The 27,472-nt window shown below is 36.1% G+C and overlaps 1 protein-coding gene across 2 annotated transcripts in view; it reads left to right on the forward strand.

The window, feature by feature from the left end:
- Positions 1–27,472, forward strand: part of ZDHHC2 (zinc finger DHHC-type palmitoyltransferase 2) — a 55,664-nt gene that overhangs the window by 13,086 nt on the left and 15,106 nt on the right. The window contains exons 1-7 of one of the 2 annotated variants that reach the window (XM_045535480.1): positions 7,920–7,947; positions 10,655–10,681; positions 11,867–11,961; positions 19,433–19,553; positions 21,016–21,085; positions 21,821–21,853; positions 26,918–27,038. In XM_045535480.1, the coding sequence (XP_045391436.1) occupies positions 10,660–10,681; positions 11,867–11,961; positions 19,433–19,553; positions 21,016–21,085; positions 21,821–21,853; positions 26,918–27,038 (462 nt within the window). In that variant the 5' untranslated portion in view covers positions 7,920–7,947; positions 10,655–10,659. Of the gene's footprint in view, positions 1–7,919; positions 7,948–10,654; positions 10,682–11,866; positions 11,962–19,432; positions 19,554–21,015; positions 21,086–21,820; positions 21,854–26,917; positions 27,039–27,472 lie in introns of those variants that run through there. The other variant, XM_045535479.1, reaches the window with a different exon arrangement.

Raw genomic sequence — 27,472 nt, forward strand, 5'->3', positions numbered from 1 at the left:
ATATGACAGTGAAGTTACAAAAGAAAATACTATTTCCCAGTAACCCAGTACTGAAGGGCGAGCTAGTGAATAGCTTGATACTCTTGCATGTTTGAATAGATATTGTCACCCCAATGCTATACTGCAACAATTATTGCTGGTGCTAGTGTTGTTTTAAATCTTTTAATTTATTTCTTTGAGTGTGCCACTGTAAATTTTATACCAATAAGCATCATAAACACAAAGGTTGGAATTACATCCTCATACAGTTTCTTTCTCTGGAGAATTGTAAAGTACTACATAAGTGTCAAGTAATTTTGTGAACCTAGAAATACTGGTTTAATTTTTAAAATGTGTTATGTGTGCGTGTTCTCTGGTCATATAATACTCAACATGTAGCTGCTAGCCATGGGAAGTAGTTTTAGAAGGTTGTCTGTTTCCTTAGAGATGCAAAGAAGCATCTTTTGCTTTTCTGTTTGATAAATCAAACAGCTAATGTTTGGTGGTGAAAAATAGAGTACTTTCAGTGCTGTCCTCTGGGATAATTCTGAGTGTACCAGATAATACAAAACTGATCCAATGACATTAAAAAACATACTACAAAAATTTTTTCTACCTGATGGTATATATTTTTAAAATGATGAAATAACCAAAATATAAGTGGGACTTTTGCATGCTACCAATAAATAAATACATGCATGCATACATATATAAGCAAGATGAGTAGTCGCATCGGGCAAGATAGTCATTAAAGCCCTTCCAATTCTAACATTTTAGTTCTGACTAATGAGGGGGATATTTCAGGATATAAATCCCTAGTTGACCTTCCCTTGATAGTAGACAAGAATTGTGTGGGAACCAGGGAGATCTTTGCTGAGAGAGTAGTGTCCACCATAGACTCACGTGGTTCCTAGGAGTCAGTTGTGGCCTCTCTGGTCTCTCTCAGGAAGGGCATCTGGAATTGGAAAGGAGGGGGTTGGAGTTGAAAAGATTCAGTGACTGTAGAAACTTGGAGTTGAGTTTTATCCATGGGTAGAAAAGGGAGGACCCATACGACTCTGTATCTAAACAGGATAAGCAAACTTACACCTGCACTGAAATCTACACAACCTGCTGGCACTGGGAAGCTCTTCTATTTTAAATCGAGACAGAAGGATTATAGGATTCCATTGAGTAAGCTTTAAAATGAGGACACTAAGATCAAGGGACCAGCACTGAGATCAGATTGCCTTATTTATCTCCACTGCTCAGCACAGTCAGCGATGCAGGAATTGTCTGTCCCTTTGCCAGGATGAATGTGGCAATGAGTTTTTCAGGGCCATTGCCACGAGACTTTATCCCGCTTTCAGAACTGATAAATTGAGAGACCTCCACATTCTTAAGGATGTAGGGACACACATTCAGTGAATGTGTTCCCAGCCTTCAGTTGGATAAGTTAGATTTTACACCATCTGTTTTTGTAGAGTAGAGGTCCTTAGATATTTTGAGCAATGATTTGGTCATCAAATTGCTAAAGAAATGATGTTGTTGAATCCTGCCATGTGTGACAACGTGGTTGAACCTGAAGGACAGTGTGCCAAGTGAGATAAGCCCGTCACAGGACAGATACTGCATCTTTCCACTTATATGAGGTACCTAAAATAGTCAAACTCAAATAACCAGAGAACGGAATGTTTGGTGCTTTCTGGGGGCTTGAGGAATGGGGAAATGGGGTTGCTACTCAACAATTATAAAGTTTTACTTGTGTAAAATGAATAACTTCTAGAGATCTGCTGTACATTTTGTGCCTATACTTAACAATACTGTATTATGCATTTAAAAATTGGTGAAGATGGTAGATCTCAGATTAAGTATTCTTACCACAATAAATAATAATAATAGGGAAATGGTGTTGTTGAGGGGAGAGGGAGAGACACATTTCTCACTTGGAGATTTTCATAAATTTAACAATTAAGAATTACACACTCCAGGACAGATCCATGTTCTGTCTTTCTTAATGTCAGTTTCTACAAGTGAAGAATGTACCTTAGGAGTGTGCCCGGGCAGTACAGACCTCAAGAATTATCTTTCTTTCCGTCTACTGCTGGGATGGAGATTAGGAAACCCCCGTCCCATCTCTTAATCTTCCCGGTATCACCATCTCACTCTTGCTCTAGAAACTCAGAGCCCTAAACCTTCCCCAGTTCTTCAAGTGAGATGCTCAGGAAAGGCCAAATTCAGGTACCACCCTGAAATATGACCAAATATTTATGTCCAAAGTTTGTCAAGTTTGGACATTTCCAGATGTTTTAAGTTGGTTGGTGGAGGAAGGGTGACAAAAAGAGGACATTTTGAACTCTGCTTTCCTGAGCATCCCAAATCAGAAGTAGCAAGCAGTGGCAGGGGTATCGGACCCAGACAGGCCAGTAACTGGGAGCCACCGAAGAAGGGATGGCTGCCCGGGACAGAGAAGCCCAGTGGGTGCACAGTCAGTAGGCACCAGATGTCACAGATCCTGGGAGGTCACATGAAATCATTCAAAGAATTTTGGGGTCAGGCCTATAGGTAGATCCCAGCTCCATATATTATGATTTGAATGACATTAGGAGTTATTTTACCTTTTTGTGTTAAAATGATAATAATACCAATCTCACAGATTGTTGTAATTGAGCAGAAATCGCTGGCATAGAGAGCATTCAACAAGTGCTCCTTTCCTGTCATTCCTTTAGGTCATTCTCATGCCTTGTCATCGAACTCCTTGCCCCTCACCAGCCCACTGTTGCCCTCTTGCCCCCACCCAGCGTGCAGAGCTGCAGTCTTACCTTCCAGGGTGTTGTAAGCTGTGTCGTGTCCCTCCAGAATTCTTAGGTTAAAGTCCTCAACCCCAGGACCTCTGAATGTGACTGTATTTGAACACAGGGTCTTTAAAGAGGTAATTAAGTTAAAATGAGGTCATTAGAGTGGGCCTTAATCCAATGTGACTTGCTGTCCTCATAAGAAGAGGAAATTTGGATTCAGAGGGAAAATGATGTGAAGAAACAAAGAGAAGGTGACCATTGCAAGCAAAGAAGAGAGACCTCAGAAGACACCAGCCCGGCTAACACCTCGATCTCAGCCTTCTGGCCTCCACAACTGTGAGAACACAAATTTCTGTTGTTTAGGGCACCCAGTCTGTGGGGCTTTGTTATGGCAGCCTGAGCAAACTGACGCAGGTGTTGTCACTGAAGCCTTGGAGTGAAATGAACACCTGCTCTCACAGCCCAGCAGGTGGGGAGAGAATGAAGGCAGCCCCTGGTCCATTGTGCTGGAAGGGAGGTGTGTTTGGATATTGCAAACTCAATAGGCTTCCCTTAACACAAAGTAGCGAGTTTTTGTAATATTACTGATACTATTTTGCAAACACCTCTGATGGCTAATCTAGAGGCCTCACCACCCAGAAAACAAATGTTTTGGACCATAACTTATTAACTAAGAGACTTCCTGTATCTTGGTTTCTAGTATTTAACTTACTGTTCACTTTTGTCTGTGACATTGCATTGTCGTCAGTAATTTCTGGGCCATTTTCCATGGTGGTTTGATAATTCCTAGCCCGTAGTTTAGACCGGTATAGTTTGTTAGATATGAATCCTGAGGTAGAGGCTGTGGAAATGCACCAAACCACCTGGGAGGCCCCACTTCTCCCCAGATGGCACAGCACCTCTGCTCCTCGCATTGAGATTCTAGTGCAGGGCAGGCCTGTCTGGACAGGGCGTGGTGGGCACAGGTGTGTCTGGGCTTGAGAGGAAAGGAGCCCTGGGAGGGGTAGGGTAGAAAACGTAGTTTAAAAATTCACTGGCTTCTTTTCTTTCTCATTATATTAATTTGCCCACGTTGTAATTCACCTGCATCTTTCTGTTTATTCACACTTAAAAGGTCTGCCAGCAAGTTATTCTTAACAACTTGGCATTTCGCCTCCAGAAAATTTTAGTGTTACTAGAAGCTAAATATTCACTGTGCGCTTCTTCCCCTAGAATGTGGATAAAACTGTCAGCACTAAATTTTCGGGAACTCCTACTCTTAACATTCTTAACATTGCACTGTTTAGTGATGTATTTGTCCTCCATGTTCAACTAACAGCCCCTAAAATGTGCCAAATCCTATTTTCTAGGTGCTTTTACTTTCCTAGTTTAATTCCGAAAACAGCCCAGGGAGATAAACATTGGGAGAAAGTTCATAGAGGCTAAGTAGCTCAGCCAAGATAAAACATCAAACAGGTGGCAAAAGGCCAGTATATAAACGTCAGTGAGGGGCATGGAAAAAATAAATAAATAAAAATAATGACAGGTTGTGCTAAGTGCTAAAAAAAAAAAAAGATGTATTGCGATGGTGATTGCAGGGACTAACTAGACAGGAGAAGCTGACATTTAAACTGCAACCTGAAGGATGATAAAGAGTGAGCCAGGTGTGCAGTCAGGTAAAGAGCTTTCACACCTGGGTAAAGACACTAAGGTTTGGTGTGATTTAGAAACAAGCTCAGTGTGGCTGCAACTTAGTAAACAAGGAGGTTGGTGACCGAGAAGTGATCTTAGAGGAGAGATAAGAGGAGCCAGAACATGCTTGACCACTGAGGCTAAGGACAGGAGACTGGACTTTATTGTAAATTCAGTGCAAAGCCTTGGAAGGGCTTTAAGTGAGATGACATCATTGATTTGCCTTTTAAGAGAGATTATAGTTTTCTTATTGCAAAATGAATTTTCAAGGACCTGTGTGGAGATCCAGTGAGGAATGTAGGTTGACTGGCACAGTGTTTGTGCTAAGACTGCTAGGAATATTAGCACTGGCTTTTACGGTAACTGAGAAAGTACAAACGGGAAAGCGTGTGTTCAGGGTTCAAATTCTGTACCGTGGATGCCTTATCCTTAACCTTTGTTTCTATTCTGAAGGTGTTTATCTGCCCTTGACAGAACAATTTCTACTAATTTACTGATCAGTTTAGATTTAGAATGTCTTTTGTCCTAGGGTTTTGTAAAAGTCACTATTTTTTTTTTCAGAATACATTAAAGTAGGATTTAAGATAATTTCGTAGCCAGAGAAACCTTCAAGATAAAGTACAAATCTTTGTGTAACACATTGCCTGCCACACTAGAAAAAAAATTTTTTTCTTTGGGGCCACGGTGTTTTATTATGAAAATAGGATAAAAACTTTGAAAACAAACAGATCCTTTCTAATTTAATGAAAAATTTGTTATTTTTTATTGTTTTCTGTGCATGAGTTATATGCAACTAAATTGTCAATATTAACTGTAACAGTAAGAACATCAACAAGTAACATTTTCACGAACCAACTGCAGGGTTTTGCCCAGGAGGTCGCTCATCAGGCAACATGTATGCTACAGCATGGCAGCGTGAGTTGCCTGCACACCACGCAGCTCCCAAAATAAAGAGATGTATGAGTTACAGATGCTTCATGAGGCCCCTGGCTCAAAACTGGCTTGAGTTAAATACAACTCACATAACAGTTAATGTGTTAAACTAGCTGTCCCAACCTTTTTGGCTTCAGAGACTGGTTTCATGGAAGACAATTTTTCCTTGGAAGAGGAGCAGGCAGAGCTCAGGTGTGATGAGAGTGATTGAGAGGAAGCTTTGCACCCTCGCCGCTCACCTTCTGACCCCTTCTTTCCCCACCCCAAGTTTCATGGAAGACCATTTTTCCATGGATGTGGGGAGTGGGGGAGGGGTGTGGCAGAGGTTTGCAGCCCAGTCCCTAACAGTCCACCAACCGGTACCAGCCCAGGGTTGGGGACCGCAGTGTTAAACAATAAAATTAAAGCACAGCTCAGCTGAGTATCATGATCAAGGTGGGAGGATTGGACTAGAGTCCAGGTCTCCTACTGCCCAGTTCGTTGCCGGCACAGGGGATCTAGGGAGGGTACAAGGTTAGCCTGTTTAAGAAGCCAGAAAGCCCAGAGTGGCAGAAGCATCACGCACAAGAGGGAAGTGCCATGAGATGCGGTTGAGAGCAAGGCAGGCTCTAGATTTGCCAATAAAATTACAACGACGTAGGAGGATGACAAAGACAAAACCAATTTAATAAAGACTTTAAAAATGTAAATAGATGTGTTGTAAAGAAAATAAATTCAAAAAATGTGCTAGGAAGAAAAGACTACCGTTGGAGGTAAACTGGAAAAACTAATGTGAATGACATTTTTCCTCCATTGTCATTAAGATGGTCTAGCAGCAGCATCAGCTTTGATCTCTAGAACACTAAAAATGAACTAGACCTTTTTTTGAGAGTAGCTGAGTGGAGGAAAGATTCTGCTTCAAGGGGTTGCCCCTGGCCAATTTGTCAAAGAATTCGCTGTCAACTTGACAGACTATTTCCAAAAGAAGAGCATAATTAATTCTGTTGGAGTAACTTGAGTACCGATAATTAGCACAGGGAGGGTGTTGGTGACCTTGACAAGGGTGATTACAGTGGAATGTCAGGGAATTAGACTCCGTGCAGTTGGTTGAAGAAGTAAGAGGAAGGTAGGAGGCAGGGACAGTGACTTTGGATGATTGTTAAAGTAAGTTTTCCTGTGACAAGACCAGAAAAATGGGGCAGCAGCTAGAGACCTGAGGTCAAGGGAGAGATTTTGTTAGCACAGGCGGTATGAGTGCTACTAGTATTTCTGCCTTAATCTTTTGATTGTGAGCCGCTTTATTCCTTCATTGAAAATGTTGTCTTAACCACATCCTTGTTTCCTGAGTTTTCACTTCTAACTAAAATGATCTCATAAACTCTAAGCTTGTTCAGCACAGAGCTGGAGTCGTATTTACCATTTTGTTCTCAACCGTGTAAGCATAGCATAGTCAGTGACTGTTTCTCAATGAGTGAGTGAAAGGGAAGCAGAAAAAAAATAGAGCTTGGCTTTAAAGTTATCCTTAAGATTCATTCATTAGAACCAAGTCTCTGTGGGGTTTTTGGTACTCTTCATTATCAGATTGCTTCTAGGAGGCTAGGATGTATCTATGTCAGAATGAATCTGGGAATTGTATGGTGGTTTTATATTGAAAAGTTACTGTGTACAAGCAACAAAGGTAAATTAATTCCTCCAAAGGAGAGAGTTTGAAGACAAGAAATAGAAAATTCAGGTTAAGAGAAGAAATAAAAAGATCACAGCAGTATACATTTGCATAAAAATACCTGAAAACCTAATTGTTCTAGAAACAATTATACAACTGTTCTTTGCTAATTTAAGGGAAGGGGAGTGCTTTTTTTTTTCATCCATTATGAAGGTATAGTTTAGTATCTGAAATTTTGGATTTTGGATGTGTTTATGAATCAAAGTTTAACTAGATTTGAGTTACCAACAGTTTACTGGGCTGTTACATATCAATAGATACAATTTTTGACAGTAAATACTTTATGTAATAATAATCATGAAAGCCAGATTTTTAAAAATCAGTTGGTAAACATATATATAGGACTGGAATAATCTGTGATTAAAAGCAGGGAATCATCTCACAGATTATTCCAGTCCTATATATATTTTTATAAAAATTAAATAGCAATATTGAATATAATTATAACAGATCTTCCAAATATAATTGTTGGGTTTTAATGTGAATTTTGAGTTTTAATCCAGTATTGTTTAATTTTATTATTTACTTTACAGACAGAATTTCAGTTTCGTCTATTTAAAAATTATGCTGATACCTATTCTTCAACTGTACCATAGAGGAATTTCCAGTGTTGTGTAGCCACCTTTATCACATTTTTATATTGATACAAATAATCAAATTATATTTGGTTACCATCTATATTTTTTCAAAAATGAGTATTTTCCATATATTATCTTTATATACATAAATATTTGAAAAGCATTTGAGGCTAAATAGCAACCTTTTCTTTAATAGCACTTGTGAACAAAAATATTTGCATTTGACAACAATATTTTATGTGTTTTTACACAGTGAAAAAGGAAACTTTGACCTTGACAATTCTGCCATTAAACTGAAAATTACAAGGTGAATCACTGATTACTAATGAAGTAAACATGGTTGAGAGAACATTCATTTCCTAAGTATCATAGAGCAAAATCTAATGTAGCCCATTTATCTATCAATGAACTGTTAATTTAAAAATTTGGATGCTGTTATTTTATCAGTGATAAATCATAAAATTTTGCTAGTATTAAATCATTTAAAATAATTACATACTTTATTTGCAATATCTGTAACAGATATGGTATTACTGTCCAGAATATATAAAATGCTTTCAATAACTAAAAGCCAAGTAGGTCAAAAGGAAAATGATAATTCACTCAGAAGAGATAGGAAAAGGCAGTCATTATATTTTAAAAATAATGCTAAATTTCACTAGTAATAAGGGAAATGAATACTAAAACAATGATTTTTGTTTTGTCCTATGATGTTAACAAAAATTACAAAGACTTATGTTTACAGGAAATTGGATAAGCTTATGATCTTGGTGTGTAACTGGACACAGCCCTTTTGGACTTTTACGTCTCATCTTATAAATGTGATCACAGTTATTCACACTAAGCATGTATATATGGATAACTTGTTTAATTTTAAAATAAAATAGGGCATCTGTGGCTTTTGAAGGACATTTAGGGAAAAACAAGCTATGAGTGGCACATAAAATAGCTTTTAAAAAAGATGTTTTTGAATGTATATCCAGCTAATAGAGTAGTGGTCCAGGTCAAAAGGATTATGAACTCGTGCTAATCGTACCTTTTTAAAAAAATGTTGTTTTGTTGTACTGTGTTCAGTTCTGACAGCTAGAGTCATGGATTACTAAATACATTTTCTTTAAAGCAACAGCACCTCTGGAAGGGTCATTAAGGGTCCACTCTTACATAAATGCACAAATGGAGACAAATTGCTTTTCATTTCCTTAGATTAGCTGCACTGAAGGGTTGGAGGTTTTGAGTTGCTGTTAATTTTGGAGCACTTTCAAAGACTGGGAAGTCATTGCCTAGAGAGAAATGCACTTATGTGGTGGTGGGTTTGAATGTAAAAAACAGGCTTGCCTCAGATCTTACCTACGCCTTCTGGCTAACCACTTCAGGGATTCTATGAGAAAGTGAACTCTGACTAGCCTCTGACTTAAAAGCAAACTTGTAGAACAGGCCATTCATAAGTCAAAGATCATCTATGCCTGCGGACCCCATTCTAGGGCTCAGAAATGTTAAAGGGACGTGAGAACCTAGGAAACATTTAAAGATGCCACGTGAAGATTGGTAATTATTTAAGGGGAACATAACACCTTTAAATGTGTGAAGGTCTGTTGTTTAGATTTTCTGCTTATTGCTACAGATTGGAAGCCTAGATACCACAAGTAGAAGCAACAAAGAGAGAAATTTCAGCCCACTATAAGGATGAATTTTCTCATTCTTCGAGCAATCCAATATTGGGATGGGCTGCTCTCCAAAGCTGTGGGCTCCTGCTGGCTCTAGAAGTGCCTAAACTTACATTCAGTAGCTCTCTGGGGAAGGAGGTTGGTTGGATCTTAAAAATCTCTCACACTACTCTCTGATTCTAGTACTTCCTAAGGTGATGACATTTCATTCCAGAACTAAGGCCTGAAATCCTCAACCCCACTGAGGGGCACACTAGCTCACACCTGTAATCCCAGCAGCCTGGGAGGCTGAGGCAGGAGGATTGCGTGAGCCCAAGAGTTTGAGATGAGCCTGGGCAACATAGCGATACCCTGTTTTTATGAAAAATTTAAAAACTAGCCAGGCATGGTAGTGCGTGCCTAGCTCCTTGGAAGGCTGAGGCAGGAGGATCAATTGAGCCCAGGAGTTAAAGGCTGCAGTGAGCTATGATCTGCCACTTACACTCCAGCCTAGGTGACAGAGTGAGACCCATCTCTTAAAAAAAAAAAATCCTGTGCCCCTTTAAAAGGCTGAATAAGGCCAAAAAACCCATAAACAAACCTTCCCTTGGTACAACTGAGATAGGCCAAAACTTCCAAAAGACTTCAGTGTAAGCACAGGAAGGCCAAATGGGAAGCAAAACAAACAGACAACACAAAAAGGTAAGAAAACTGTCTCAATTACTGAACACAGTTTCTTGTCCCAGCTTGTTTTAGCTCTTGTGGCCCCTGTCCTAATCTACCTGCTACCTTGGAATATTTACAACAGCCCCTAAGGAATGGCAGTTTCCCAGCTCTGCCTGAGCCCCTCATTGGAATAGGGAGCAATTAGAGACATTGGGCATAAGAACTTGTGCTTACAGAAATTTGAAAAGAAAGAGAATGCGCTTTGGACACGTTTTATTTTTTTGTGGAAAGCTAACCAGGTGGTTGCCAATTTATAAAGAGCAATAAATGTGTCTGGAGAGCATTGCTTTTATCTGAACTCTGTAGTTGGAAGGAAAACCAATAAACCAAATGACATAGGAGTAAGACAAGAGGCACACATGAAGGGGTTTGTTTTGCTGCGTGGGAGACAGGGCCAAAGTGTACAATAGAGGCAGGGGGATTGCAACACCAGCCTTCTCCTCCACCCTGTTCACAACGGTGCTGCCTCCCCTCGAAATAAAGTTGAGCAAATATTTAAAGAACGTTGCTTTGAAGGGAAGCCAAATTGCTAAGCTATTTAAATGCCTTGTCTCTGTCAGGCCTTATGTTTGCTCTAAGCTTCGTATAACCTATTAGTTATCTTTTTATCTATTTATTTATCTCTTTATCTATTTATTTCTACAGTGTCCATGGAAAACATTGGCGAACAAGGTAAAATATATTGTTACAGATATAAAATTTTAAAATAGCTTTAAAAACGCATTGTATTTCTTTAGATTTGATTGGGATTAATTATTCTTTGAGAACGTGGGGACAAGATAGGGTTAAAGACACTTCATGTCTTTAAGTCCCCAGACTGAATTCTGTCAGACACTTGGCAAAGACCTCTACCCCAGAATGGTGTTAATTGTGCCAAAGATTCCTATGGCTTTGAGGTACAGGGATATCAGCAATGTCCTTTCCCAACTCAGAGTATTACCCCATGACTGAGACACCTGCATAATTTATGAAAAATATCACTGGCTATAGTCATCTCACACTGATTTAAGTGGCTTATTGAATAATTCAGAATTTTAATGACCGTCATTCTTTAAAAATATGAGTATCATCATTCTTTACAAGAGTTAAAAATGGCTATTAAAGTTTTAAAATATGAAACGTGCTATATTTTAAATTAGCACATTTAATTCAACTATGTCTTACAGAAGTCAGTTATATATTAATGTACTATCCAGAATGAATCATTAATTAATATTTTAAATTTGCACAGTACTTCCAGACTTTAAAACACCATACAGAGTGTGCTTATATAGAGTATCTGAAAAGAGTATTCAGAACTCTTTTTCTAACAGTTATCACATGTGCTAAACAAGACACTTGAACTCCCTTTGGAGGAAATCTCTTTGTCCAGATGTTCTCTGTTTAGACAGGTTGTCATTACACCAGCTTTGACTAGAGCTAAGCAAATAAGCAAACAGCTTCTCAAATAGGAACTGCTTGTATTATCTGTGTCGGTAAAGCAAAGTTCTTAAGGCCTGAATGTTTTAACATGTGTTTAATGCTATGTTTGCTCTTTAAAGTTGCAGCCCCAACTACCTTATTTTTACAATTTAGGAAAGCTCCTTCTTAGTCATTTTTCCAATAGATGGATCTGTTTATAGATGGGAAGATTCTATTCATGGGCTTACATCTAATTATTTAGGGAATTTCTAAAAAACTCTTGGGTCTGGATTTATATTCATTGAATTGTGCTTATTCTCATATGAAGTAAAGGAGCATTTATAATGTATTATAATTAAAGTTTGATTATTGTAGAACAAGCAGATCTTTTGTGAATACCATGATTTTAATATGTATTTCCATATTACGCTGATAATTGTGTTTCTCTCGTTTTAGTTGTGTGCCTGATGGCCTATCATCTACTTTTCGCAATGTTTGTCTGGTCCTACTGGAAAACTATCTTTACATTACCAATGAATCCTTCAAAAGAAGTAAGTTAAAATATTACTAAAATTATTCTATAGATAGAAATCAGTAATACCGATATCCAAAGAATGAGTTTTATTCTTTTTTAATGTTGCAAACATATTGAGTTTAGTGACTTTTTGGGATTTTTTAAAAAAAATTTTAAAACAATAAATGAGAGATGATGGTGGCATGGACAATTGCATTTTGTTTTATAACTTTATGTATCATTCCAATGCTACAGCTCTCAGATTAATACATTAGCTTGGTCCTCCCTACTAAACTCCTGACTCATTTCCAGCTACCCATTTGACATCTACTAGGAATTTCAAATTCAACGTAACTGAAAACAAACTTCTGATTTCTCACCCACCGTCCCAGTGCTCTTATTCCTAAAGTTTACCCACTTCGGTGATGACAGCTCCACCCTTTCAGTTGTTCAGGCCCAAAACCTTGGAGTGGTGCTCAGCCACTCTTCTTCTCTCATACCCCACATCCAGTCAATCAGCAAATTCTGTGCCATGCTCCCGCAATACGTCCACGGTGTGAGCTCATGCCCTCTGCCGCTTCCACCCTGGTCCAAGCCACCATCATCTCATTTTTCATTTGCAGTAGCCTCTTAACAGGTTTCCTTGCTTTCGTCCTTGCCTCCTTCTGTGTATTTTCAACACGGTAGCCAGAGTGATCCTTTCAGAAGACAAGAGAGATCCCTCACTTTCTTCATGTCTCTATGCAGATGGTGCCTTATGGTTGAGGCTTTTCGTGACCACTCTGTATAAAATAGCAAACCCCGGCTCCCGGCATTCCCTATACCTTACCTGGCTCTATTTTTCTCCATAGCATTTACTATCCTATAGCACATTCTATATTTATTTGTTTACTACTTTTTTATATACCATCACTAGAATGTGAGTTCTACAAGAGTATAAAATTTATCTGCTTTGTTCGCTGCTCCATCACCAGTGGCAACAGCACTGTCTGACCTATAGAAGGTACTCAATAAAGATTTGCTGAATGACTGAAAGAAAGTAGGGAAGGAGTTATGTGTACAGATGCAGGTTTATGTTTATAGCTTTGGCAGGAAGTTGAGGTAACTTCTAACTTCTCCCTAAAATTATATGTGAGATCAGTGGCTAAGAAGGAAGAGGGAGGTGAGTTAATTGAGGTTTGGGAAAGTAGATAAGGTTTGAAATAGTGGTTGGAGAGAGGGGAAAAGGAAAATGATACAGAAACACAGAAGCAAGAACACAGTGTGGCTGGAACAGTAAAAATTGATAACAGTGAAATTATAACTGAAGCAGGCTTTGTGGGGTGATTTTTCTATAAAAGACATACCTTGCTCAATTCATACAACTGGCTGAGACAAATAATATTTATTACCCTTTTACCGATGGAGCCGTTGGCTTTGACCATTAAGTAATTATCCTAAGGCATCTAGTGCTAGTGTGTGGGAAAGCTAAGTTTCAGACCACAGCTGTTTGACCCTTAAGGACGCCCTGTTTTCACTACACCATGCTCCTGTATGGAGAATAGATACCACAGTGGGGTGATGTACCGAAGTCATCAACTGGAGCATGGGGGAAAAATAGCAGTATTTTTATTTATGTATTATTATTTTAATGTTTCTATTTTTTAAAAGTATGACATATAAGGTACATAATATATTAGCTGATAGTACATATATATATGTATATATATATATCAATAAATAAATACTCGGTCAGGTACAGGGGCTCATGCCTGTAATCCCAGCCCTGTGGGAGGCCCAGGCAAGAGGATAGCTTAAGGCCTGGAATTGGAGACCAGCAGCAAGAGCCTGTCTCTACAAAAATTTTAAAAAAATTAGCTGGGCACGATGGCACGTGCCTGTGGTTCTAGTTACTCAGGAGGTTGAGGTAAGAGGATTGCTTGAGCCCAGGAGTTGGAGGCTGCAATGAGCTATTATCGTACCACTATAGTCCAACCTGGGTGACAGAGCAAGACCTTGTCTCTAAAAGTAAATGAATGAATAAATAATACCCATATACTAGTGGCACAGTCTCACATTATTTTTTACTGTTGGGATACATGATCAGCGGTTTGGAGACCATTGTGGGGCAGAAAGAGCCCTTGTTTTGTGGTTGAGAATCTTAGATTATTCCATTATAAAATGTAAGATCTTGGGCTACTCTTTTAATTGATTAGCTGCCAGAGACCCCTCCCTTATAAAATGAGAATCCTGGACTTAAATGGACAATGAAGTACCCTCAGCTGCTAAAAATTTTTGAAAAGTGGACTAAAGAAGTAGGAGAAGAAGTAATATATGCTAATATTTTCTTTTCACTATGGAGAGAATATAAGAAATCTGGAACATATGAATTAAAATTTACCTTTTTCATAGCAGGATTATTAAATCAGTAATAGTTTTTCAATTTGTAAGATTTTCTCCAAGATAAAAGTAATATAACTATACTCGTTATATTTTGAAAATGGAGACTAGGCAAAAAGAAACAGAAAAAAAAATTCCACCACACTGATTCAACCACTTTGCATTTTGAATTTCTTTCCAATTATTTTTGTATTTAGAGCACACCTGTTCCAATTTTTTTAATTAGTCCTTCATTGGTTTATTGCCATTTTTAATAACCACATAATAGTCTCACTGAAATACATAAAAATTTATTAGTCTCATCTCAAATTGTATTTTTAGGCTGATCCCAACTCTTTGTATTATAAATAATGCTGTTATTAACATGTTTGTACATAGAGCTTTACCCATATTTTGGATTATTTCCTTAGTATAAATTATCAGATGTAGAATTACTAGACCAAGAAAATTTACGTCATTTGCCAAATTGTTCCCCAAATGGATCGTAGCACTTTATGATGTTAACAGTTTAATCAGACCCTTGGCATTTCATGGTGTTATTAAGAAACTCTTTGTTGCCAGTTTAATAGGCAAAAAAATTTTATGTTTTAATAGGTACATTTTAGACTCTAGTGAGATTATGTTTAGTTTTGTCCTAAGTGAAAAACAACTAGTAAAAAAGAAAATACATATCTGTGAGTTTTCTGTTTATGTATTATTAGATCTGAGGTTTTTTCTTTAGTTTGCATGTTGTTTTAAAATTATACTCTCCTTTAATATAAAAACTGTATATGAGCCAGATCTTGGTTTTTAATGACATTCTCCAGTAAAAGGAAGGCAGGCTCCTTTGAGAAATGGACTGTGATAAGAAATAGTCAAGATGAGCTTGGAGCATCTTGTATTGCCAGAAAGTATGGAAATGCTTAAAAAGAAAAAATTGATGGGGATTTATCAAAGGGACACAGGAGCCAACTGAAAGAATTCCTAATAGCAAAGCTAGAACATTTTGAGTGACAAAAATAAAGTAGTGTTGGATTATAACCCAAAGTATTAATATACAATAAATATTATGGACACTCTGCCCTCAAAGAGGGGTGGAAGGAGATAAATCCCCACTTCTTAAATGTGAGCTGTGTCCTGGGAATTCCTTCCAGAGAGCACAAGATGGAAAAGGGTATAATGTGTAACTATACAGTGGAGAAACCTGACAGAAACTAGCTCAACCAGATGGTTAAGGTTAACATCAACAGTGATAAGTCATGCTGATACTATGTACCCTTGATATGATATAATGAGAATGGCATTTTACCCTCGTGATCTTCCTCCTAAAAACCCATAACCCCAGTCTATTCATGAGGAAAACATCAGGACATATTCCAATAAAGGAGTATCCTACAAAATACTCGTACAATACTACTCAAAACTATCAAAGTCAAAGATAAAAACAAACAAAAAAAAAAAACAAGGAAAATCTAAGAAACTCCCACAGCCAAGAGAAACCTGAGGAGCTATGACAAGTAATTGTGTCATGGTATCTTGGATGGTATCATAGAATGGAAAAAGATATTCAGTAAAAAGTAAGGACATCTGAATAAACTATGCACTTTAGTTAATAATAATGTATCAATATTGGTTTATTAATGTACCAAATGTACCATATAAGGCAAGATGTTAATAATATGGGAAATTTAGTGAAGGGAGTGTATGAGCACTTTATTGTATTTTCTCAATTTTTCTGTAAATCTAAAGTGTTCTTTAAAAAAAAGCATTTAAACAAAAACAAAATAGTATGTATCAACCTGCCAGAGAACTGCCACATCTGACAGAGACTAGCATATAAAATGACTTTTTTTTATATGCAGTGATGTGACCCGGGCCTAGTGGTGTTTGCTCCTTTTCCATTACATAGTTATAATGGAGCACTTAATGTGTCCAGGACTTGAGCCTTGCTCTTGTGGAGTTAAATGCTAATGGGAGAGAGGGGCGAAGGACAAATGAACAAACAAAATAATTTCAGATTGTGGCATGTCGCACAAAGACAGCACACTTAGACCTGATATAGGGTATGACAGGGGAAGGGGCAGAGTGGTCAGAGTACCTTCTAGTAAGGGAATCACAGAAGTTGTTTGAGAAGATGACATTTAGGCAGAAACTTGCCAAATGTAAAGGAGCCATCCATAGAAAGAGTGTGAGGAGTAGCATTCTGGGAAGAGGAATCAGCATGTGCAAAGTTGACACATACTTTCTCAAGAATGTCCCTGCCATTTATTGACTATTACAGCATTACAACATCATTTTCAGTATAAAAGGTATTAATTTCTTTCATACTGAAAAAATATGTCCAAACAAGATACCCACTTCTCTTACGACCATCAGTACGTGTGTGTTTGTCAGTGTTTTTCTTTTCTTTCAAAATAGTTAACACCATATTTTTAATTAATTAATTAGTTTGTTTTATTTGTATATACTTAAGGGGTACAAGTGCAATTTTGTTACATGGATTTATTGCATGGTGCTGAAGTCTGGGCTTTTAGTGTATCTGTCACAGGAATAGTATACGTTGTGCCCATTAAATAATTTCTCATTACACACCCCTCTCCCACCTTCCCACCCTTGCGAGTCTCCAATGAACACATTTTTAATTTTAAAAGTAGTGTGATCTACAGATACACACTACCCAACCTAAAGCTTTTCCTTCATCTTCTTATCTTTTAAAAAAAATTTTATAGATATATAATAGTTGTGCATATTAATATTTATGGGGTGCACGTGGTATTTTGATACAAGCATACAATGTGTAATGATAAAATCCGGGTAATTGGGGTATCCATCACCTCACACATTTATCCTTTCTTTATGCTGGGAACATTCCAAATCCACTAGTTATTTTAAAATATATAATAAATTATTGTTAACTACTATAGTTGCCCTATTGTGCTACCAAACACTAGATCTTATTCTTTCTATTTAACTATATTTTGTACCCCAACCTAGAATTTTTAAGTAAGAAAGAAAAGCTGGTAAATCCTCTGATAAACCAATATGATTGCATACCAATAAATAACTTGAATTTTTCTTTCTCCTTTCTTAAATTTGGTTACTAAGATATGAAGGGTAACAGCATTCTCATTGCATCAGCTTCCCATTAAAGTTTTTTTCTGGAGAAACTTTTAAAACAATGGAATGAATCCTAGGAATCCATTATCCAATTAGAAGATAGTGTTCCATTTGTTGGAAATGTAGTTCCCAACCTTTTCTTTGATTCCAGGCTATGTAGGTCTGCTGCTGCTCCTGCCCAGCCTCTAGGATTAGGCAGCATTGCCCTTTTCTGGTCTTCCACACTCAACACTGCTCACAGCTACACACCACCCTTATTTATGATATATATTCTAACGATCAGAATAGTTGCATAAATATACTTCATTTTTTTTAACCGAAGGTTTAAGGCTGATAGAAAGAATACATAAGCTTTCATAAATGTGGTCCTCACTATTCATTATTTGTGTTCATTTGAAAAAGGACAGGTTGAAATGTAATTTGAAACACTATGAAATTAATTAATAGGTAAGCAAATGTGAACTTATAGCAGGAGACATCGCCTAGAGAATACTTTTCCAAATACTTTAGAAACTTATAATTAACATAGCTACTAGTTTAATGCTAGCTAGTAAATTTGATATACTAATTTAGAATAATTCATATCATGTAAATTTTCTACTTTTTTCTTTTCTTTTATCATAATGAGTCTGAAATTTTATGACAATATGAAACAAAAAGTCATGCATATAGGAATATTATGGTAATTTAAAAATTATATACAGTTGAAAGCTGGAGATTTGTTTCTACTTTGAAAATAATCTCAGTAGAACTGTTAATCTATAAACAAAGATTTTAACATTTTATTTTTCTGAAGATAAAGATTTAGGCTCAAATATCATGTCCTAATTTTCATCAAATTGTTTTTCCTTCTTTCATTGACATACTTATATCTCTTTTTTAAAACTTTTTAAAAAATGATAAAATATTCATACAAAAAAGTATATACGGTGCACAATTTAATGAATAATTAAGTGAAAACACCTGAGCAATCACCCAGCCAATATATATACAACATTTATGTTTTCCGTATCTCCTGTGAACTTCCTAGTCATATTTCCTTTTATTCCTCAACAACTATCCTGCATTTTATGTTAATTATTTCTTTGTTTTTCTTTATAATTTTATCACATATATGTATCCCTCAACAATAATGTATATATTGTTTAGCTTGCTGGTTTAAAAATTTTATATGAATGGAATCATTCCATCCATGTTCTATAAGATGATTTGTTATGTTCAACAATATATTGAGAATCTGTCCTTTGTTGTACACAGCTGTAGTTCATTAATTGTTAAGTACCAGTAGTGTTCCATTATTTAGATATATCGTATCCCAATTTATTTATCCATTATCCTTTTGATGGACACTTGAGTTGTGTTTAGCTTTTTCTATTTCAAACAATGATGCCGTGATTATTCTTGTGCTTGTCTCCTGAAACACATTTATAGAAGTTCGTACAAACTTAACTATTTGTGTGTGTGTGTGTTATTCAGGAGTCCAAACAAATTTTCAGTTTTTCTCAAATAAATATTTTTTAATTAGTTGGGCCAAATTGGCAGTATAAGAAGTAAAATGAATAGTTAGTTCTTTTGAATACTGGAGGAGATTTCATGAAATGATTATCCCTAAGTTAAAACTCACTTAAATGAGAAACTACACTTGATGGATTTGTTTCTCCTTTTGTTCTGAATGATATCCAAATGAAAAATTCATTCATTGAGCTATTTACTGGGCCATTTCATCTATTAATATAACTAATGTTGGATAGAACTCTATAGTGCGTAAGCATTTTTGTGTATTCTATTCCTTTTTAGTTACATAAACATCTGAGGAAGTAGGTATTACTGTATTAATATTATACACTTTTTCTGGATGCATAAACTAATGACCTGTGTGGTTAACAGACTTGCTGAGGTGTCTTTATCTCTCTGAATATGCTGTCTACCATTAATATTTTATAAATACCTTTTACTGGGTATGGTAGAATAGACCAATATGTTGTAATTCTTTTGAAAATAAATACTGATTGAAATTTAAATTTATTCCCCAGTTCCATCTCTCTTATGCAGAGAAAGAGTTGTTGGAGAGAGAGCCAAGAGGAGAAGCCCATCAGGAAGTTCTTAGGCGGGCAGCCAAAGACCTTCCCATCTATACCAGGACCATGTCTGGAGGTCAGCATCCATGATGAGTGCTTTGTAACAATATCCAAATAGTGCGTTAGCAGCGACTGTTAGAAACCAGATTTGTGTACTTGAAACTGTCAAACACTAATTTCAAAATATTGTGCTGTTTCTTGGATTGCTATTAAATCTTTCCTGTGCAATTCCATAAAGTAGAATGGAAACATGAATAACAAACACTGTAGGGAAGAGATCACAACTAAATCTGAACTGACTTTCATTCCATTCTGCCTACTTAGTTCTGACCCAGTGGAGATGTGAAAACTGCAGACATCTCAATGTGTAGTAGTATTGACATTTAAAGTTTTAATTATAGACTGTCCTATTCATATTTAAGAGAGCAGTATCTATAGTGAATATAAAATTAATATATTTGCAGGTATTTTTCATAAGCTTAAAATAGTAATTATATAAATTATGTAAAACTTCAATTAGGTATGGGCACAATTTTTTTATCCGGCTTTAAAATGTATAGGAATTTTTTTTACAAATGCTACTAAATTAATAAATCTCTTACTTGGGTCATATTTTAAGGTAACGAACAACTATTCAGTTAAACAACTGATGCACATGGACTATTGATACTTGCCCACCAAGACTCATCCAGAAATTTTGTGACTTTAAACCTGTGCTGCCAATTATGGTAGCTGCCAGTCCCATGTGGCTATTGAGCACTTAAAATATGGCCAGTTCAAATTGTGAGATGCGTTTTAAGTATAAAATACACACTGGTGTCAAAGACTTAGTATGCAAAAAGAATATAAAATGTCACATTAATATTTTTATATTATTTATATTTGTTTCTAACTCACTTTAGAATCATAATGGAATCTAAGTCTCACATGTACTTTTTATGCTGTTGTTTTCACTGTTTCTTGATGATCAAGTGGTAATTTCCTGGTTGCTATTGTGACACTGGTTTTATCCCACAAAAACAGAGATGTGCTTATGTATGTGTAGATATATTTACCCTATAAGCATAAGCAAATATTGAGGAAATTTGAGCTCCCTAGAAATCAATTACTGCCTGAGTTTCCAAAGCTAGTTATTGACAGTACAAGGTGCAAAAACCTGGTCACCTAATGCCTAGTCCGATTTAAAATGTTTTTGGTACATAGCAGGGTACAGGAAATGAATTGGTTTAATTGAGAGAGACATTCTGACTGCTTTGATAGAAATGGACATATTTGTATCCTTTGTGAGCCTCATTATAACCACTGGCAGTTGAGAATGCCTTAGACAAATTTCTATTCTTGGGAAACCTCTCAAGAGAACTGTGGCTGTAGGCAAGTAATTTCATTTTTGTATTTAAACAGAGTCAAATATCTTATTTTACCAAATTTGAATTCTGTATGCTTTTTAGAATTCACATTTGGAGAGATGATAGAAGCCATTTAATTGTATATTCAATTCAATGTTAAATCTAAGACTAAGTGGAGCTTTTTATTCCTAGCAATCCGTTATTGTGACAGATGCCAACTTATAAAACCAGATCGCTGCCATCACTGTTCCGTCTGTGATAAGTAAGAGAACCTTTTACTTCTAAAATATCTACATGCTGGTGGTCTTTTTTATTCAGTATGGTTTTTTTTTCTCACTGTTTTCCAGATTATCTCCTTTTCTCCTTATTCACACTTCTCAGATCATTATTTAGAAAACATAATTGGTATAATCACATTTATACCACTGTGGGGAAAGGGCCACGATCAATTTTCCCTTTTCCCCCAGATTCACAATGACAGGTGCATGATTTTTAGCAGTTCTGACTTGGCTAGTTCAATTTAGCAACCCTTCTGTGAGTGTTTTCCATCTTTATAAAGATAACCCAGATGATTTTATGACAGTCAGATGTTATTGTATATTAATATTTAATATACTACAAGGACAGTATTACTTGGCTTAAGAATTGATAGCAAAGAAAAAGTTTTATCCAGACTTTCTGTAAATCCGTTGATGTTTTGTAGTTTCTTTAGCATAAGATTGTTGTGTATTACCATATTATGTTGTTTTTAGAAAATGAATTGATTTGCATCCCAAAGCATGCATTTTTAATTTAAAGTTCTATTATTATATCATAACTAGAATTGGCTATAGTGTTTAAGTGAGAACTTTTGCTATTGTTCAATTTTTAGATAAGTAAATAATTTTGCAATATTTTACTTGCCACAACTCTGAAATAGCCATATTTTGTATTTTTTTTTATAATTTAATGTGATTAAAATTTTGTGGGGTGTTGGGTTTTGTGTTTTGTTTTCTAGATGTATTTTAAAGATGGATCATCATTGCCCATGGTGAGTTTGGCTCTATACTTAAATAAGTTTCTGTTTCTTACAAATTTTAATAGATTAAATCATATCTATTTAAATCTTTTTACAAATGAAATATTACCTTAGCTGACCTAGGAGGTACTTTCAGATTTAGTTTCTAGTATTTGTTTAATTAGCTTAAAGGAGCCTTTATTCGAGAGAATTTCCATGAAATAATTTTAAAGCCAGCTGGTTAACAATATAAAAGTTAATTTTGCATGTTAGCTTAGAACAAAGGGTTTTCTTTGTATGCATGTGCATAAGCATAGAGATTCTAAAATACTTCACAGAAATAATACAGAAAGATGTACATTTAAATTATACACAATACCTCCCTGGAAGGTTTTAATAAAGAGTTAAGTCATATAAGGCTTTAACAATTTATTTTAAATAAAACTTGACATTAAGGAGCAGAATAGCAAATACATAAATACACAGATATGTTTAAACAAGAGTTTCCACTTCATTAATTTCAATAATTTTGTCTAATATTTCTAAGTCATGGAGTTAGGTAACTTAGAGGATTATTTGAAAGATCCAATTACTGAAGGCTGATTTTTCTTACCTTTTCCTGCAATTTTTCATCTCAGTGCACACCTATCTCTGACAACCATGCTAAGGTTGCCAGCCAGGTTGGATTTGGACATTAATCATACTTATTCTAGAAGCCTTATCTGATTTTCAGGTACACAAGCCTACAAGTCCACTCTGGGTATAGGTTGAAATATGTATAGGTAATGGTTCTCTTAGCAGCAGGAAACAATAGGGGAATGTAGGATTTCCAGTATTCTGTCTCTTGCCTGTATACCTCTTCTTTTTCTCCACCTAGACTTTCTGCTTAAAAATGTTAAGGCCATGACTGTCTCCCAAGAGACTGAGCTAAAAATAAGAAATAAAAAATTTTAAAGAATTGTTAAGGTTAGTCAACTCCTAAGAGAATGATATTCTTCTTAAAGATCTCAAAAGATATGTCCCCTTTGTACTAATTTATATTTGTATTCATTCTTTTGCTCCCCCTTTCTTTCTCTCTCAGCAAGTATTCCCCCTGCAATATCTTCAATTATAAGTTTTCTTTATCCTCCTTATATTCCTCTGTTGACTCCCCGCCATTCTCCAGTAGCAGATGCTGTTAATGCCCCACACGTATCTCTAGGACCTGTGAGTTCATGGGCCCTGTGTGGACAGTTCCCAGGTCTGCTGACAGTTCCCCATTTCAGGCACCTATGTTTCTTTGCTTCTCTGTGTGAGGGATCTCTTCTACCTGGGTAGGTTTGTTCAGCTCACAAGCTGGGCAGTCCCGGAGTTCCAGGGCATTAATACCTCCAGGAACAACTCTCAACCAGTGAGGGCCTGGCCAGTAACCTATGCTCTGTTGGCATTTCTTCCTTCCTTGTATCAAATAAACTGTACCCAAGTTCTTGTCTCAGGGTCTGCTTTTGGGGGAACCCATGCCAAGCACCCTCCTTTCTGGGTAGCTGTGTGCTCTAGATTTATTTAGCAGAGTGGTAAAGTAATCAGGGACATAGAGCTGACTTCAGCTTTTAACTTTAATAAAGGGATTGTGATGAGAGGGAATGGAGAGGTGGAAACAAGCAGGTCAGCACATACCTACAAAGCTTGCCATGCCCTTGCTATTCACTCACAAATTACACAAATAGAAATAATAATTTGCCATTATAGCAATCTTTCTAAACCTCTAATTTATTTGGCTGAATGAGAAACTTACAATTTGACAATCTTTTGAATATTGACAGATCCTATTAAATAAGTGAAGATGAACAGATATAAGACTCTAGAGTTTTTAAGAACAGGCTCACATGGTGTACCTACATGCTGCCTGTTGTTCCTCGCACCCTTTGGCGGCAGTGTGGGAGAAGGTGAATGAATGCCTGCAGTGCCATTTAACGGCCGTGTTATTGCTTCTCTGCACTGTCACTGCCCATGCTGCATCTACTGTCCCGGCCACCATCTCAGCTCTGGGCTTTGCCTCGCAGAAATCAGTAGCCATGTTGACTTGTGAAGGATTTGATGCCTTGAGCCTCATAATCACCTGGTGCCAGCTGAATGGAGCAGCTATTTTATTGTTTTATTTCAAATTAAAATTTTAACTTAAAAAAAATCTCTAGCTAATAACATACCTTTGACCCTAAATTCAAAAATGAGATAAGTGAACGTGTTCTTCCCAGCCCCTAGCCCCACCTTCTTCCATATTCACAGGGAACCAACGTTGTTAATGTCATGGTCACTTTGTAGATGTAAATATGTGTGTGCACGTGCGCTTGTGTGTGTGGCCTCCCACGCCCCCTTGTTATTATTTTTAACACAAATGGCTACACTGTGGACTGAATCTGTTCCTTTTTTTTTTTTTACTTAATATATCCTGGAAATGTTTCCATATGAATACTTACAAAAAAATTTTTTTACAACCTTTATGTGAATGTACTAGTCACTTATTAATGCACTTTTAGGATGTTCCCAGACTATGGGGCAACCTTATTATGCAGGTCTTGGCTGTGGTTTTGAACTTTAGTATCTGTCGCCTTTGAGCATTTGAAACACCAGATCAACAATGCCTCTCTATTTTTCAGTGATTTCAGCACATCTGCTGTGGCCAGTTAAAACAACCCATCAGGATTCAGGAGATCAATCTCACACTTGCGTTTTAACTAAAAGAGATTCTGTGATATCTGCTTTATTGGATTCTCTATCAGAGAAGTGTTGTTTTTCTCTTAGCATAAAATTTTAATTGTTTAATCGACTATATTAATAATACTTTCACATGCCTGCCAAAGGTTAGATAACACAAAGAAACATAAATAATTTTAGCTTTAAATATTAATGCCTATTATGTTCTAGAGATCATACATATAATCTGTAATACTTACAACAATGACAGAAAGAGGCAGAAATTATGTATCCCATTTTAAAGGGAAAAAAATGAGGCTCAGAAAAGTTGAAAGACTGGGCTCAAAGTCACATAGCAAGTTTTTTGGACTTCAGAAGCCACGCTCTTTCTAATATATTATGTTTTTTTCCCCAGTTTAGACTCCAAAAGTGATTGCCCTGAAACAGAGCCAACAGCTGTTTTACACTGAATTTAAACAACATGAAAGGATGTTTACCTAGAATGTGTTTTGCTTCTCTGTAATTCTAGACGGAGGAAGCTCAGATTCAGAATAAGTCCTCTTCCTTTTGAAATCGAGTCTACAAAGCAATAGCCAGTTGAAATGTCTAACCAAAACCTGTCTGTTTTGCAGAGAGTAAGGTATCATTCAAAATAAATATTATTACTAGATTTCCCCTAGATATATATGTAGATATGTGTGTATACATATTAAACTCTAAAATACTTGGTTTTTATTTACTTTCTCCTGTGTTCCCTGGTTTTAGCATGGCAAATTATACCATCCTCTTAAGTAAAAGTTAAAGTCAGCTCAATTAGATGTTATAAAATCTATGATCAAAATCATTTTCTTTCTATACAAATGCTCTTTATCATTTAATACAAAAGCTGCTTCTTACATTCCTGTAGGAAGAGGAACCATCTTTCCTATCCCTTCTAATTTTCTCCTAGTCCACAAGAGTCATTGTTTATTACCCACATTGTCCAAAGTCTTACAGTATCCCAGCCTTCGTCTATCTGTCCATTCTTTCATCTTTAAACCAACACAAGCAAGCAAAGGGAATACTCTGTATCCTTGAGACAGAATACAATTAGACTAGGCTAACTGTTTCCAATATGATTTCTTGCCATTATTTCATTCAGACACCGTCAAAGGCAACCTCAGCAATTGGTTTGCATTCCCATTGGATCCTCTAAAGCTGCAAATATAATTGTTTTCATACAGTGTGCACCCACAATTTTTGGCCTCTTTATGAATTCATTTCCCATATACAAGATCTTTAAGGTAAAAAAATACTAAATCTAATACTGTCCTGTACCTTATAGTTTTTGAAGTAAAAAATGTAAACATTTTTTATATGGACATAATTTCATTTAAAAAATCTAGAAAGAAAGATGTTTCATTTTATTAGCAAAGTCAATAGATAGTGAGATTATTTTACCAACATTAGAGTGGGAACAAGGACATATGAGGAAAGACAACAATATGTGTATGTTCTGTGCAATATGTTCATTATACCAGTTAACCAAAAGTGAACTCTACCAGCGAAGGTATTGGCCAATTTCATATAGGTGTTGTGTCACATTTACATGAGGTGGTCCAGTAATGGCCTTGTCTTTAAGATAAGGGAAAAAAACTTTGATAGAAAGTGTGACTATAAAATGAGTTGTATTTATATTTATTGATATGATAGTTTAAGTTCTACCCCTTCCATGTAATGATTTTAGAGTAACAACTGTGAATTTATGAATTTCAATATTTGGAATTATAAAATATAACTCTGGCTTTCAGAAATGATCTCAGAACGCTTATTTTACAGATAAGGAAAATGAAATTCTAATTGACTATTTCACTCCCTCGGGACCACATAATTATTGAGTGTCAAATGGATATTACGACCCTGGCTGTCTGACTCCCAGTTCTATTTCTTTTCTTAAACCTCCCATTTAATATGCTTTGACAATCTGGTTGCTTCAGTAATGGCATGCAAAGAGTAGTTTGGGAAGATATTTCATCTAATTTGGGAAAGCTCAAAAGATTTTAGCTTACTTAATCATTGTTGGAAATCAAAGCCAAAGATAATGTAGAGGAAGGACTTAGTAAATTCCTCTAGTCTGCCCGATTTAAGTTTCTCACAAGCTCTATTCTTTTAGGTATGTATTTATTTGTATAATTGGATGTGAAAAATCATTGTGATGGATTAAAGCAATATTAAATATCATATTTTTAAAATACAGACAAATTTCTTTGTAGTGAAATGGATTTGTTAATGTTCATGTATATAAAGAAATCTTATGAGTTATACTTTAAAAAATGCCAATACATTTAAAATGAGAAGAAACTAAACACTCTGTTAACCTTGAGCATATGCATACCTAGAATGAAGATATAAAACTCATTGAAAATATTTTTGTTTTGTTGACAGGGTGAACAATTGTGTTGGATTTTCAAATTATAAATTCTTTCTCCTTTTCTTGGCTTACTCTCTGCTCTACTGCGTTTTTATTGCGGCTACAGATTTACAGTATTTTGTCAAATTTTGGACAGTAAGTCATTACCTTGGTGACTCTTTTTTAGTATACAAAAATATATAATACAGCTTTTCGTAAAGAATTATTTCACACACTGATTTTATAGAATACAGCTAATTGATATGCAATCAGTCCTCATTATTTACAAATTCTGTATTTGTTAATTTACTTACTCCATTAAAATGTATTTGCAACCCCAAAATTAGTACTGACAGAGCTTTTGTGGTCATCTGCAGTTGTGTGCACAGTGGCAAAAAATTTGAGTTGCCCTTTGCACCTTCCCTAGTTGAGGTTGGACAAGGCGACGCTCTGCCTTCTTGTTTCAGCTCTCATACTGTAAACAAGTGTGCTTCTCACAGTCGATTTAGTGCCATGTTTTTTGCCTTTTTGTGCTTTTTGTTGATTTTGCTGTTAAAAATGGTCTTCAAGTGCTGAAGTTTGGTCCAGTG

This window comes from Lemur catta, chromosome 22 (genome assembly GCF_020740605.2).
Source record: "Lemur catta isolate mLemCat1 chromosome 22, mLemCat1.pri, whole genome shotgun sequence".
Lineage (NCBI taxonomy): Eukaryota > Metazoa > Chordata > Mammalia > Primates > Lemuridae > Lemur > Lemur catta.